At 36.3% G+C, this 14,308-nt stretch overlaps 1 protein-coding gene across 5 annotated transcripts in view; it reads right to left on the minus strand.

Annotated features, from left to right (window-relative positions):
* Positions 1-14,308, minus strand: part of LOC148870000 (Peptidase C13 family) — a 47,708-nt gene that overhangs the window by 14,787 nt on the left and 18,613 nt on the right. For all 5 annotated transcript variants that reach the window (XM_088969357.1, XM_088969354.1, XM_088969358.1 and 2 more), the window contains 4 exons: positions 6,106-6,335; positions 5,153-5,210; positions 520-597; positions 270-358 (listed from right to left, as the gene is read on the minus strand). In XM_088969357.1, coding sequence (XP_088825483.1) covers positions 270-358; positions 520-597; positions 5,153-5,210; positions 6,106-6,335 — 455 coding nt within the window. The remainder of the gene's footprint in view (positions 1-269; positions 359-519; positions 598-5,152; positions 5,211-6,105; positions 6,336-14,308) is intronic.

Genomic DNA, 14,308 nt, shown 5'->3' on the forward strand with positions numbered 1-14,308 from the left:
ATATAATAAATAAGTTTCTGTTATTCAAAAAGAAAAAAAAAAGATTCTTGGGGCTGGTTTGTTGGAAATCAAAGTTCTAGTTAGATTAGAACTTATCCTAGCTAACTAGTAGGAGAGTTTGGTTAGGAAACTTGGGGCATGGATTTACTCAATTCAATTGGAGTTTCTAGAGTTTTTTGAAGCTCATATAAAAGCAAAAAAGAAGGCTGGGACATCAAGCACTATTGCCTTCACCATTTCCCTAATTGTTGATCGGGATATACTATTACCTGCTCAATGAAGCATTGTTGTACATATTTAACCTCTCAAAGAATGCAAGGGTATAAAAGGTAAAGCGATCCACAACAGACACGCCAACCTGAATCCAGAAACAAATAGAATTAAAATTTAAGAATGGCATCAAAGTCATAGATTGCTAAAGAAAAAAGATATATATGACAACAATGTGTAGGTTAAATTTATTAATCATGTATCCAGTATATTCCAGTGAAAGGACTAATAATAAGAATCCTATCTTACATCGGAGTCCAGATGATGTGAGTATGAATTTTCTCCTTTCGTGCTACTTCCGATTGCCAAAACCCCAGGTGAATGAAGCTGTCAATTTCAACAAGTTTAATGATTTTTATGCAGGAAAACCATGTTCATTTTCTGTTTTGAATAAACTGATTAGATCAAATATTCACTAAAAGGACCACAGTTAGCACTCATTGATATCAAAAGAGAAGCCAGAAGTTCAATTTAGCTCACCAATGACAGTTCAATTACAAAACTAGAGGTTAAAAATATGTCAAATGGTTGGTTTGAAACACATGTAAGAGTTATCTAGGGATGCAGTGTAGTTTGTCCTTTGAATTTTGTAGCAATTATTTGGTTTATTACTATGTAAAAGGCAGGCAAAATACCTCTAACCTGTCAGTTCATCTAGCTATTTTGTAATATTGGCTATGATCTTGACACAAAAGAAGAGGAAGAAAGAGAGCAAGAGCAATCACCAAGTTTCAAGGTGCCAAGGCGAAGCTAAGCAATAGGGGAGTGCATAGTTGCCTAGCAACCATCTTTCAATGGTAATTATTGATAAGCTACATATAAAAGCACAAAAAACCTCAACATATTTATGAGAAGAAAATTCATAAAAAGATCAGAAAATATAGGGGCTCAGGACCTATTTTTGTCTAGGAAAAGGGGAAAAAACAGTGGATGATGATGGTGTTGATAAAAAGAGCAGCCCCGTGCATGAATCTCCCACCGATGCGAAGTCTAGGAAGGGACAGATGTACGCAGCCTTACCCCTGGACATACAGAAAGGCTGTTTCCAAGATTCGAACCCTGGTCGCTCAGGTTGCAATAGAGCAACCCAACCATTGTGCCAAGGACCACCCTGGTCACTGGATACATAAAGAAGAACAATGTGTTGATTGGACAGAATTTTAAGTTCTTCCTTACTTAATGGTTCAGGTTTTGAAGTCTGTGAAGGTTCAAGACAGTATATAAACCAACATGTGTATTGATTGAAACCTAACAAATAAGAAAATAATAAAAAGAAACTGGTATATAAATCCACAAAATGGATATTTTTGTTTAGTGATATCTATTTAATTATTATAACATAAAAAAACAAAGAATATAAAAGTTTTTCATAGTGGCATGTACAAAATAGGTATTTGATTAAGCAAAGCGACCATCACCTTGACTACTATAGCAATCACATCATTTCTATAGCAATTACAAAGAGTGATGACTAATCATGATAGAGAAAATTCTATATAATCAGCATAGTTGTCAAGGCAATGCCTAGGCAACAAGGCACCCTTGGAGGTTCGCCACAACTAACCACCAAGCAGTTTTGTACTTTCCATTATAAAATACTTTTTATTCTTTATTTTTTGAGATTATAATTATAAAATAGACAGTATTAAACTAGAATGTTCATTTTGTGTGTTTATGCGCTAATTTCTTTTTATTATTTTCCTATTTGTTAGGATTTATTCAACACAAGCATTTCTAAATGCTGTATTGAACCCTCAAAGACTTCAAATGAACCAATAAGGTAGAACTTAAAAATTTGTCTAATCAACACATTTTCTTCTTCCATATCTTCTACTTTCTTTTCTTCTTTTACTATAACAAAAATAAGGGTTGAGCCCCTATATTTTTTTCAATTTTCTTTCTTTCTTCTTTTTCTTCTCATGAATATGTTGACTTTCTATACTTTAACATGAACTTTATACTTTTCTTATGAAAATTATGAATAACTATTAAGAAAATATGGTTATGGTACCTAGGGAACTACCCTAGGATCTATGTTTTTTACTTCCATTGCCTAGGTGACAAGGCAACCCCCCTCCATAGCCTATTCTCGCCTTGAAAACTATGATAATCAGTACCCTGGAAAACTTTTTCTGTTCTTTTTTGGGAAGATAAAGTATGGGTTTCATATCACATGGCCAAATGATAACAAAAAATTAGCACTCATGCAAGGTGCCAACCAGCTGGTTGGTAAGGTCTCCTGCTGGTTGTAGCGAAGACTTGGGATTGAATCCCGCCTGCACCTGGGTTGGGGGATGGGCTACCCCCATTGTGTAGCCCTTCAGAATATATATATATAAAAAAAAAAATTAGCACTCATGCACATAAAAGCTATGTACAATGGGGATTTATGATCATATGGTATATGTCAGGAATTACAATTTATAAATAGGTTCTCACAATCAAAAAAGGAAACTTGTATCTTTTCCTTCAAAAGATCTGTTACATGGTTTTCAAGGTGCCAAGGCGAGGCTAGGCCATAGGGGGGCGCCTTATCGCCTTGGCAATGGATTTTTTTAAGTAAAATCCGCATATCCTAGGGTAGTTTCCTAGGTTCTATAACCATCTTTCCTTAATAACTATCCATAATTTTCATAACAAAATTATAAACTTCATGTTTAAGTCTAGAAAATCAACATATTTATGAGAAGAAAAAGAAGAAAGAAAAGAAATTTCAAAAAATATAGGGGCTGAACCCCTATTTTTGTTATAGAAAAAGAAGAAAAGAAAAGAAGATGTGGAAGAAGAAAAGTGTTGATTAGACAAAATTTTAAGTTCTTCCCCTACTTATTGGTTCAGATTTTGAAGTCTATGAGGATTCAATACAGCAGTTAGCAATGTTTGTGTTGATTAAATCCTAAGAAATAAGAAAATAATACAAACAAATTAGTTTATAAACACAAAAATAAATATTTTTGTTTAATAGTGTCTATTTTATAATTATAATCTCAAAAGATAACAATATTAAAAGTATTTTATAAGACAGTATAACAAAACTGCTTGGAAACTGGGCAAGGTAAGCCTCCAAGGACGCCTTGTCGCCTAGGTGCCCACCTATTCAAGCAGTCCTCTCCCCCCAAATGTTTCCCATACAACTTCTACTCTTCTGCTTAGCCCTTTCAAATGCCAGCTATGGAGGAAAATGTTTTTGAAGAATCAAATAAAACTTAATTAAGAAAATATAAAGTACATCACCATAAGCAAGGAGAACCCGCGGCAAACCCAAAAAATATCACGAGATAGACCAATACAAAGAACCCAAAAAAAATGACAAAACTATAAGCCACCCCCAATCAAATCAAGCACAAGAACCCTTCCAGATGCCCACATCAGTCTTCATCTGTGAATTCATTCTCTTGATTCGAGAATTCCTCATCCCATTCTTTGTTCCTTTCCATCTGAGCTTTTTTCTTCATTTTATCTTCCTCTTTTTTTCTTTCAAATTCTTTGAAGGCCCTCCTAGCAAATTCCTCACCACCCCAGCACATCAGACCCAAGTTATGGAGGAAAACTTTCATTTCTCACAAGCTACAAGTAACTTGTAACCTTGTTAACCAAGCCACTAGGAAGATACTAATTAAAGGGAAGGTAACAACAAAACCCACTGTTTTAAGCTTCATGTAATATGTTTTTAGATTTTGCCTGTGTTATACATGTTCTTTCTATTTCTCCAAAGAAATTCCTCACCACCCCAGCACATCAGACCCAAGCTATGGAGGAAAACTTTCGTTTCTCACAAGCTACAAAGTAACTTATAACCTTGTTAACCAAGCCACTAGGAAGATACTAATTAAAGGGAAGGTAAAAACAAAACCCGCTGTTTTAAGCTTCATGTAATATCTTTTTAGATTTTGCCTGTGTTATACATGTTCTTTCTATTTCTCCAAGCAAAGCCCTCAGCAATACCCATCTTATTGGCTTCACCTTTTATATGCAGAAAAGAAGTAAAACATCCACATTAAGAAATTAGTAATTAAGAGTGAGTCAGGTTTTGTGATGGGTGTGAGTGTTTGAACGGGTGGTTGTTTGTGAGAAGCTAGGGGGAGACTTCATTTTTTGCAAAAACCTGGTGGGGGTTCAAAGTTCTATCTCCAAAAGTTGTATTGAGGGTATTGAGTTTTTCTTTTTTATTTTGGGTGATAATTTATCACCTTTTACTGTAATCCCTTATCCTTGCTATGAATAAATTTTCATTTTTATTTATTACCAAAAAAACAGTAATTCAAGCATAGAGAGACCTTTTTATGGCAATATAGGAGTGAATTAAAAAATAATTCAAGTGGCTGACTCAAGATCTTGAAATGAGAACTAGTTTAGCAAAGAGGGATTGCTAATAGAATGCCAGATGAATTAGCTAAGCAAGGGGTGGGGAAACATAAATGTTTTGGGCACATTGGGTGCAATTGCAATTAAAAAAAAGAGCAGAACCTATCTCTCTAAAAGGGGTTTTGCAAATATGTACCATTATGTTCTATAATTTATAACGTTGATTGGTATTTATCAAAAAAATCAGAATAAAACATCCATATTGAAGACACTGTCTACTCTTGATTCAATACAACTCCACTTAGCGTTCAAGTAAATACTGTTACTTCCAAACCATAGTACTATTATTTGATCATATCATTGAATCATTTAATTCTCCTGAAATCCGTTCAGTCTTATTTGTACACATCCTTATTAAGAGGTACACATACATAAAATCTCCATTGACCTTTATTTGGTATTTAAATCTTCTATCCCAATACATGAATAATATTCATGAAATGAGCCTAACAAGCTTATTCAATAATATGTTTGTACAAAACTCACCAGAAGAATCAAGTTATTTGAAACAACTAACCTGAGAAAAAAGTGTAGCAGCTTGACAAGTATCTACCATTATCAGCAGCTCCTTGAATCTTAAAAGAAAAGATGTTAAGTATATGAGCTCATTATTTAAAAATGAAGATATGTAGTAACTTATCAACTACATGATATTTTAAAAATGGGTAAAATCATGCCTTCAGGGAAAAAAGACTATAGTCTGTCTTATAATCAACATACTACTTTGGAACTATTCACAGATTACACTGTGGATGACATGTTGAGGAAGTGGGGTGAAATTGCAAATTGCACACAAACCAAGTCAGTAATGAATGTGGTTTGGACTCCCCCACCTAGTGGACTCTTGAAATTAAACTTTGATGGATGTAGTAGGGGAAATCCGGGACAATCGGGGATTGAAGGTGTTTTTAGGGACGAAAATGGGGTCATCTCTGCCATGTTCTCAGGCCCAATTAGAGTGGGTGACTCCCTTAGAGCTGAGATCTTTGCAGTTATGGAAGGAGTCCGGAAAGCTAAGGAGTTGAACATCAAGAAACTCATAATTGAAGGGGATTCAGAGGTGGTGATAGGGTAGCTGACTAAAGATCAAAATGGTTTATGGAAGTACAACAATGAGAGGAAGAAATTCATGTGGCTGGTGCGGGAGATGGAAGTTAAGACATGTTGGGTTAAAAGATCGGCTAATTCCCTAGCTGACGGTTCAGCTAAACAAGGGGCAGAAAGGGATTCACTGTTTTGGGCTAAGCTGTAACTTTAGTGTCTTCTTTTTTCCTTTCATGAGACTCTTTGTGGCTCTTGGAAGATAAGTGTGTTTGTCTTCCTCCTGTAAATTTTCTACTGATGATTTAATGAAAGTGTTATTGATCAAAAAAATAAAAAATAAAATAATCAACATACTACTTGTTAGCTAATGTAGATATACAGCAGACAAATAGCAGCAGAAAGGATCAAAGAAACACAATATCCAACCTAAGCTTTTGTTTCATTTGCTTTACTGCATCAGCTAAATCATGACTCTGAAGCTCTTCAGAGTCCTGGAATTTGAGGAATTCATCTCCTCCATGCCCAGTCATGTATAGAAGTATGTGGCTTCCTTCATCACTTAAAAGGCGCTTTGATCTTGGAACAGCTGTTTCATGGCGCCCAGTCAAAACCCGTAAAAAATTTTCAACAGTTACTTCATAACCTCTGTAGTCTACCTGCAAAATTGGATTATCAAAGCATCAGTCAGAAGTTTCGGTTAGAACCTGAAATTACAGTAACCTTTCAAATTATGTTTGCTGGAGACAATGGAATATTTGTTTCTCCTGTTCATATCATTTTATATGATTGCCAGATAATAGGAAATGGATTTGCTTGCTAGAATAACAACTACATCTAGAAGGAAAACAACCATATGCAATATCCCCTAATTATGGAATTACACATTAGTTAAGCAATCTTTGGTAAATCTTCCTAAACATTCTTCTCAGGCACAAACACCATTCCCATAGACCAAACCCATATCATGTCTACATAAATATGGATTTATGAGTTTCGATGAAAGTATTACCAGTGGTTTAAGAGCATATGCAAGGCACATTTTAAGGTATGCGCCTTGCCTAGGCGCAAGGCACAACACTTTGCTGGTGTGCCTTGTGCTTCACCCCCTATTTTCTGTTGTTCATTCATTCATCCTAATAAATGACATTTTTAAAAGAAAATTATAATTATAAAATCAATTTTTTGTAGCAATTAAGAATATAAGACCTTAAGGTGGACTTATTTGGGCTTGCCTCAAGGGGCTAGGCACAAAGGCAGCTAGTAGAATCAGGAATGCAACTTTACCAAAAAGAAAAATGAATCAGCAATGCAAAATGTTTAACATCACATTATCTATTTGAAATAATGCAATTGTGGAAAAATATAGAGATTGAAAGTTTGAGATGCTTGAATATGTTTCATATGTTTTGTTTGATTTATTTTTAAATTTTCATTTAGAATATGCTTTACTTGTTATGTTTATGTATTTTAATTTGAGACAATAGGTTTTTTTTAAACATTTATTTTAAAATTTAAGGCGGTGTTTGGCAAGTCTTTGCATTTGGTCTTTTGGGCTTCAACAAGCTCTAAAGACTGAAAATCGGTCTTTTTCCGTTTGGTAACCAAAAGCTGGAAAGATGAAAAGATGCATGCATGAAAAGACCCAAAAAGACCGAAAATGTCAAATTTCAAAAAGCTTCAAATGAAACTTTCTGGTCTTTCTGCGTTTTTAAAAGCTTGGTAGACCGAGCTACTTACCAAACAAAGCTCAATGTGTCTTTTGGCCATAAAGACTTGCCAAATGGCACCTAAGTTTACATTTTCAATCAATATATGTTTAATATTTTTTTTCTTTTCTTTTGAATTTTGGGCATTTTTTTAAATTTTTTAGCATTTTTTGTGCATTGCTTTGAAAAGTCATGAACCTTTCTTTGCACCTTGCACCTTGCATCTCGAGTGCAAAATGCTCCTCAAGGACTTAACTGCAAATGTGTAGTTGGGTCCCTTTGCAATTTTAGGAAGTCTTTCTAATCAAAACCACAACACAAATTAAAGAGAGTGGACGGAAGATTCCAATCCTGGGAAACCCTAATCCTTACGGATGGAAGTCCTAATAGGATATCACACCCCCCTTAGAACTCTGCTTCTATAAATATATAAGATATTTAGAAGACCCAGAGAGCAAGAATTCAACTAGTCCTAAAGGAGAGATTGAATTGATATATTCTGGTGCCCAACTGATCCAGGAGTATTGAAAAGTTACAAAGAATGGGAGCAATGTGACTTCCATTGGGGGAATCAATTTGGCCAATTGGATTGACATTACTTGCAGATTTTTCCATCAAAGAATTCAGATATGGGAGCTGTATTTTGGGTGATTTATAGGTATGAAATAATTAAAAATTAAAAATAGTCAAATACTCTATGGTGATCTTGGGTTTACAGTGAACCAAATCAACTTATTTCTTGCAATTTCACCTTCACCTATGTTTTCTCTTCCTTGGTCATAAAACCGAGTTGTATTTTTTTTTTCTGGATTGATCCTTATGAGGTCAAAGCATGAAAGAGGATCTTATCAATCATACAAGGCAAGTTTATGTTGTGTTCGATCCAGACAGTTGTTTAGGAACCTTCTGGAAGGTTGTTATGGTTAGAGAAGGTGCTAGAAAGTGCCCAGAGGTTGTTTTCTGTTGATTTATCAAAAAAAAAGTTGTTTCTGTTGCAAGGAATTTTTTCTAAGTGCTCTTCTATATGTCTTCTACTTGCCAAGTGAAAACCAACAGGTTTTTTGCATATTGACCAGATTATATGCAGTAATGTTTAAAAATGATAGTGTGTCATGGTGCAAGTGGTTGTAGCTTTCAAGCAAGTGGTTTTTGTTCAGTTTTTCCCCTGCCATAGAGTTATTCTGCTCTTATCTTGGACTGTAACAGTCATGTCACTGTGTGTGGGCTAAAAAAAGGTTATTTTTGGTTATTTGGTGGTGTTATTCATCTACTAGCAATGTTTCATCAATGTCTTCGTAGAGTTCTATCACTTCAAATTCCTCTAGAGCAAGGTTCAAAGTATCGACACGTATCGGACGATACATATCATTCCGGGACCCCTCCCGTACGCCCCTATAGTGGGTGTATCGGGGGTCTGACTGGTTCAGGGGGTGGAGGAGCCCTAAACCGGTTTTGAAAAAAAATAAAAAAAGTAAAAAAAAGGGTATCGATTCACCCGATACGCCGGTAGGGGCATATCGGGTGTATCAATACTTTGAACCTTGCTCTAGAGGTCTTGTTAGTTCTAGTAGTGGAAGACAACATAGGTTTCTCTATGTCCACCGTTCTTCTTGATGGGCTTGGAGTGGTCCAAGGGTGTGAAGATGTTTGTTGGAGCCAAAGGAAAGTTGGGGTATTTCACTGGAAAGACTGAAAATCCTACTAGTGAAGGGGCTGATTATGAAAAGTGAGAACAAAAGAATTATACGATAATGTCTTGGCTTATCTTCAATTCAGTCTGCTCTTAGGAAAATCTTTATGTGGCCTGAAGCAGCCAAGGAGATTTTGGACCAAGCAAAGTCAGCATACTCAGAACAAAGACATTATGCTCGGATCCATTAACTCCAAGTTGAGTCATCAGCTTTTAAACAAGGTGACAAGTCCCTTGTGGCCTACTACTCCACTATTACTTCCATGTGGAAGTTGTTAAATCATTATAAGACTATTGATTGGAAAAAAAAAGTGAAGAGGATGCTTCAGCATATAGAAGGTTCATCTCCCAACAAAGGATGGTTGCTTTCTTGGCTGGTTTGAACTTTGAACTCAGTTATGAACCCATTCAGTTTTAGATTTTGAGTAACAAGGAGCTTCCGGGTCTTGAAGAAGTATTTGCCTTAGTTCAATGAAATCTAAGGAAATTAGGAAGGTTGCTAAGAATCCTATTGAGGGGGAGCAAATTGCTTTATTGTCTAAAGATGAAAGAAAGAAGGGCGAGGTACAAAAGAAGGATGAAGAAAGGGGGATGTCAATGCATACGTCCAATAAGGACCGTAATAAAAATCATGTACAAAAGAATCCTATTGAGGGGGAGCAAATCATTTTATTGTTGTTTAGGTCATTTATCTTTTTCTTCCTTGAAGGTCTTGTTTCCATATTTGTTCAAGTCTGTGCCTTTGTCCTTTACATATTGTGCATCTTGATGTTTGGGAATCTTGTTCTATTCTAGAAAAAGGTAGATACAGATATTTTATCAAGTTTATTAATGATTGCTCATGATACATGATTTTTATTACGGTCCAAAGAGGAAGTTCTAGAGGTTGTGAAGAATTTTCATTGTATGGTGTTTACACAGTTTCACAATGATACTCTGATTTTGCACTCGTACAATGCAAAAGAATATTTCACTAATGATGTCAATGCATACGTCCAACATAATGGTATGTTACATCAAAGCTCATATCCTTGCAAACCACAGCAAAATGGTGTTAAAGAGCAAAAGAACAAGCACTTGTTGGAGGTGGCTCATGGTTTACTTTTACAGATGAATGTTTCAAAGAGCTTCTGGGCTGATGTTATTCTCACAGCGCCATACCTAATTAACCACATATCATCTAGATAATTGCAATTTAATGACCCACATGTCATCTAAACAGTTATCTCTTTCTTCTGGTAAGCTGGACCTTCATGCTATTCCTTGTATTTCCATGACTATCCTATCTATCACAAAGGGTACAAATGTTAGAATCCTATGTACAAGAAAGTGTATATCTCCATGGATGCCTCTTTTTTTTAATCTTGTCCCTTTTTTCTACCTCACCTTAGCAGGAGAGTAGTAGTGATGCAAGAAGTGTTTTTCTTTGCCTCTTCCTGTTCAGTCATCCCAACAACAGTTTCTGCCTCCTCAAGTCTACTCTCATCATACTTGGCACCACAAAGGCCAGTCATCAGATCTACCACTAGGTACAGAGGTGTGGAACCAAATGAAGTGCTTCCAATGCCATCAGAACCTCATGAGGCAAATCTCCACCTTAGCCATTCTTCAGGTACTTTTGAACCCTCTCCTTGTGATATCTTCCTATTGTTCTATGTAGGGTGTAAGGTAGGGATGGCAATTTTCCCCATCCCCGACGGGGAACCAACTTCCTCGACCCGATGGGGTCGGGGATGGGAATTGTTTTGGTGGGGCAGGGACGGGGATTAATAGGAATCCCCGATTGGGGTCGAGGATGGGGATTGAGGTCCCAGCCCCACCCCGCCCTGACCCCGATTATATATATATATATCAAAACATATTCAAAACATTATTTATAATTTAAAATTTTTATTTATTTTAAGTAAATTTGTTTTAAAAAAAAACTATTATCTAAAAGAATTTCGGGGATTCGGGTCCTCGCAAGGAACCTATCCTCATCAGGGACCGAAGATGGAAGACAAATTTTATCCCCGACGGGGATCAGGGACAGGGATGGGGATTAATTTCAAAATCGAGGGTGGCCATTCCTAGTGTGAGGTCCTATACGAAACATCCTATTGACCACTTTACTTCCACAACTTCATTGTCCCCTAGTTATCGCTCTTTCATTTTTGCTATTTCTAGTGTGTCCATCCCTAAAAGTTTTGCAAAGGCTTTGGAATAAAGAAATCTATGTGTGAAGAGATTTATGTCCTTCACAAAAACTACATATAAGAACTTGTTGATCTTCCAAAGGGAAAGAAGAAGGTATGTTGTAAATGTGTGGTTCATTGTAAAGCATTAGGCAGATGGTTCTATAGAAAGGTACAAAGCATGGTTGGTGGCAAAGGGGTTCTCTCAAACACATGCTGTAGACTACAATGGAACTTTTGCACAAGTGGCCAAAATGAACTCCATTCAGGTTCTTTTATCTCTACATGTTAATTTTTCATCAGCTAGATGCAAAGAATGCTTTTTATGAATGGCTCTTAAATGAGGTGTACATGATTCAGCCCCCTGGTTTCCAGCTACAAGTGAAGAGAGTTGTTGCGTGAAGAAACCTTTATATGGCCTAAAACAATCCCCCTAGAGCATGGTTTGAGAGGTTCACAAGGTAACTTAGTTGATTTTGTGCAATGTCAAGCTGATCATATACTATTTGTAAAAAGAAAAGGTGACTTTGTGGCTATTTTGATCATCTACATAGATGGCATTGTAATTACAGAAAATTGGGAAGAAATTCCGGCATCACAGATTGAACTGAAGGATCTCAGACCTCTAAGGTACTTGTAAGCCAATAGGATGAGGATGGTCTATAGGTCCTAAAGTTGGGATCAAGAGTGATTAAGTGTGAAGAGAGCTAAGGCTGAAACCAAGAAAAGCTAAGTAGCAGAAAGGATTATGGGCAAAAATGGCCAAGGGAAAAGATCCCCCCGTCAGGGCCCTAATGCCCTATTTATAGAACCGGGGAACCATGCTATGTGCATGTCCTTGCATATTCCAATATTCCAGAATCTTCCTTCCTTTAACAAACATATGAGGAACAAATCCCGCCTTTTTCTCTCCAATAGACATGTGTCCTTGGGACCACGAGGTCATTAAACCACATTCTTGAGAACCACTCAGGGGACAATGCGTGTTCACAGTACATCAGGTACAGCCAATCGTGGTTTTCTTGACATAGCCACGCGTCTCCCCAAAGTGCACTCTCAAATGCTAAGTTCTCAACACAAGCATCACACAAGATCCCTTTAGTGTGAGGTTGCAGCGTGATTCTGCTTAGCGAGATTGTACACTAGTTTTGGATTCCAGATCTCACTCAACATCGCGAGATTGTGTCGTTCTCAACTTGCAGGGTTCTTGCTCATTGGATCTTGCTTGGTACAGCAAGATAGCACTTTTCTCCTATTGTTGCAAAACCGCAAACCCCTAAGAAATACAAATACAAATATGTAGAGTGTAAATACATACAAAATACAAGTTCTTGCACTCTTACATATATTGTATTTGTACTCTTTCCAAACTGAGCCTTAAATGCATATCCACTCTCTCACAATACTTTCTTGGTACTGAAGTTGTACGGTCTGATAAAAGCATATTTTATCTCCCAAAGAAAGTACATCCTTAAATTGCTGAAAGATAGGGAGGCTTCTGTACCTTTATGACCCAGCCAGATATAGCATTTGTGGTGAGGGTCTTAAGACAATATGTGCACTAACTAAAAACTCCTTATTTCAAGGCTGCAGAGAGCGTTCTTATTTGAATAGACACCATGTAGGGGACTTCTTTTCATCAAACAAGGTCATACTATGGTGGAGAGTAATATTGATGCTGACTAGATAGGATCTATGATGATAGGAGGTCTACTATTGGTTATTGTACCTTTGTAAGGGCAATTTGGTCACTTGAAGAGTAAGAAAGACACTGTGGTAGCAAAGTCAAGTGCAAAAGCTGAGTATAGAGTCATGTCTCAAGGAGTAGCTAAACTTCTATGATTAAAAAATCTTCTTATAGAGTTAGGAATATGGAATTCAGATCGATGTCTTTGTATCGTGACAACAAGGTTGCCATTAGAATTGCTCATAACCCAATTCTCCATGAAAGAACCAAACATATTAAAGTTGACAAAAACTTTATCCATGAAAGAGTTGAAAAGGGTAGAAATATGTATTCCTTTTGTGAGCTCAAATGAGCAAGTAGCTAATGTATTTACAAAGAGTGTCTAGCTTGCACCATGAAGAGCTATGTAACAAGTTGGGTATGCATGACCGTAGTTGTCAAGGCATCACCTAGGAGACTAGGTGCCTTTGGCTGGGCACCTCACCCAAACGCCTTGACTTGTAGCAACTAGGCGCCTGCCTAGGTGACAAAAAGTCAAGGTGGGTGCCTTATATAATATCATTTATATTGTTGTATCTTATTAATATGTGTGTTAATACATTTTATTATATGCTATATATATCATTTATACTTTGTTTTAATGTTTTACTAGTGAAATTTAAAAGAAAGAAAGAAAGAAAGAGGAAAGAAAAAATATAAGTATAAAGGGCTTCTTTTTTTTTCTATTCTCTCCCTAATTAAATAAAACAGAAATTCTTTTTTTGATCGATAAATAAAACAGAAATCCTATCCTTGTTTTTTCTTCAATATTTATCATACAAGGTTTTTAGTTGCTAAATGATATGAAATCGTTCTATTAAATACTTATTATAGTAGTATTATGCTAATACTATAGTTTGGTTACAGGATAAGGGAGGGCCCTGGAGACTAGCCTACTTCTTAGCCGAAGCCAGGGATATCTTAGGCTCTATGAATGTGAAGTTGGTCTGGATTCCTAGGGAGCAAAATTCTGTTGCTGATTTCTTAGCAAAATCAGGGGTCTCTAGAGATTTCTTGTTTAGTGACAGTTGTTTGCCTATGTAATCCTGCCAAGCCTCTCTTGGCTTCAGCACATCCTCTCATGTACTTCTGTTTGTTCCTTCTTCAATAAAAAGTTAGCTTTGCTTCAAAAAACATATGTAAAAGATTTTTATCTTTTAGATGTGATGATTTGCCACATTTTTAGAGGAAATTTAATGTTCTTAATAAAGAGAATTGCTATTTTTCAATTAATATACACACTGAATGGTATATAAAACTAGGGAACTAGCCAAAAGTTAGTTTTTTATATTATAGAATTATTATCGCCTAGGCAGGCGAGTAGGTGCCCCAG

Source organism: Nelumbo lutea, chromosome 2 (genome assembly GCF_056320005.1).
Source record: "Nelumbo lutea isolate HS-2025 chromosome 2, American lotus-T2T, whole genome shotgun sequence".
In the NCBI taxonomy this organism is placed as follows: domain Eukaryota; kingdom Viridiplantae; phylum Streptophyta; class Magnoliopsida; order Proteales; family Nelumbonaceae; genus Nelumbo; species Nelumbo lutea.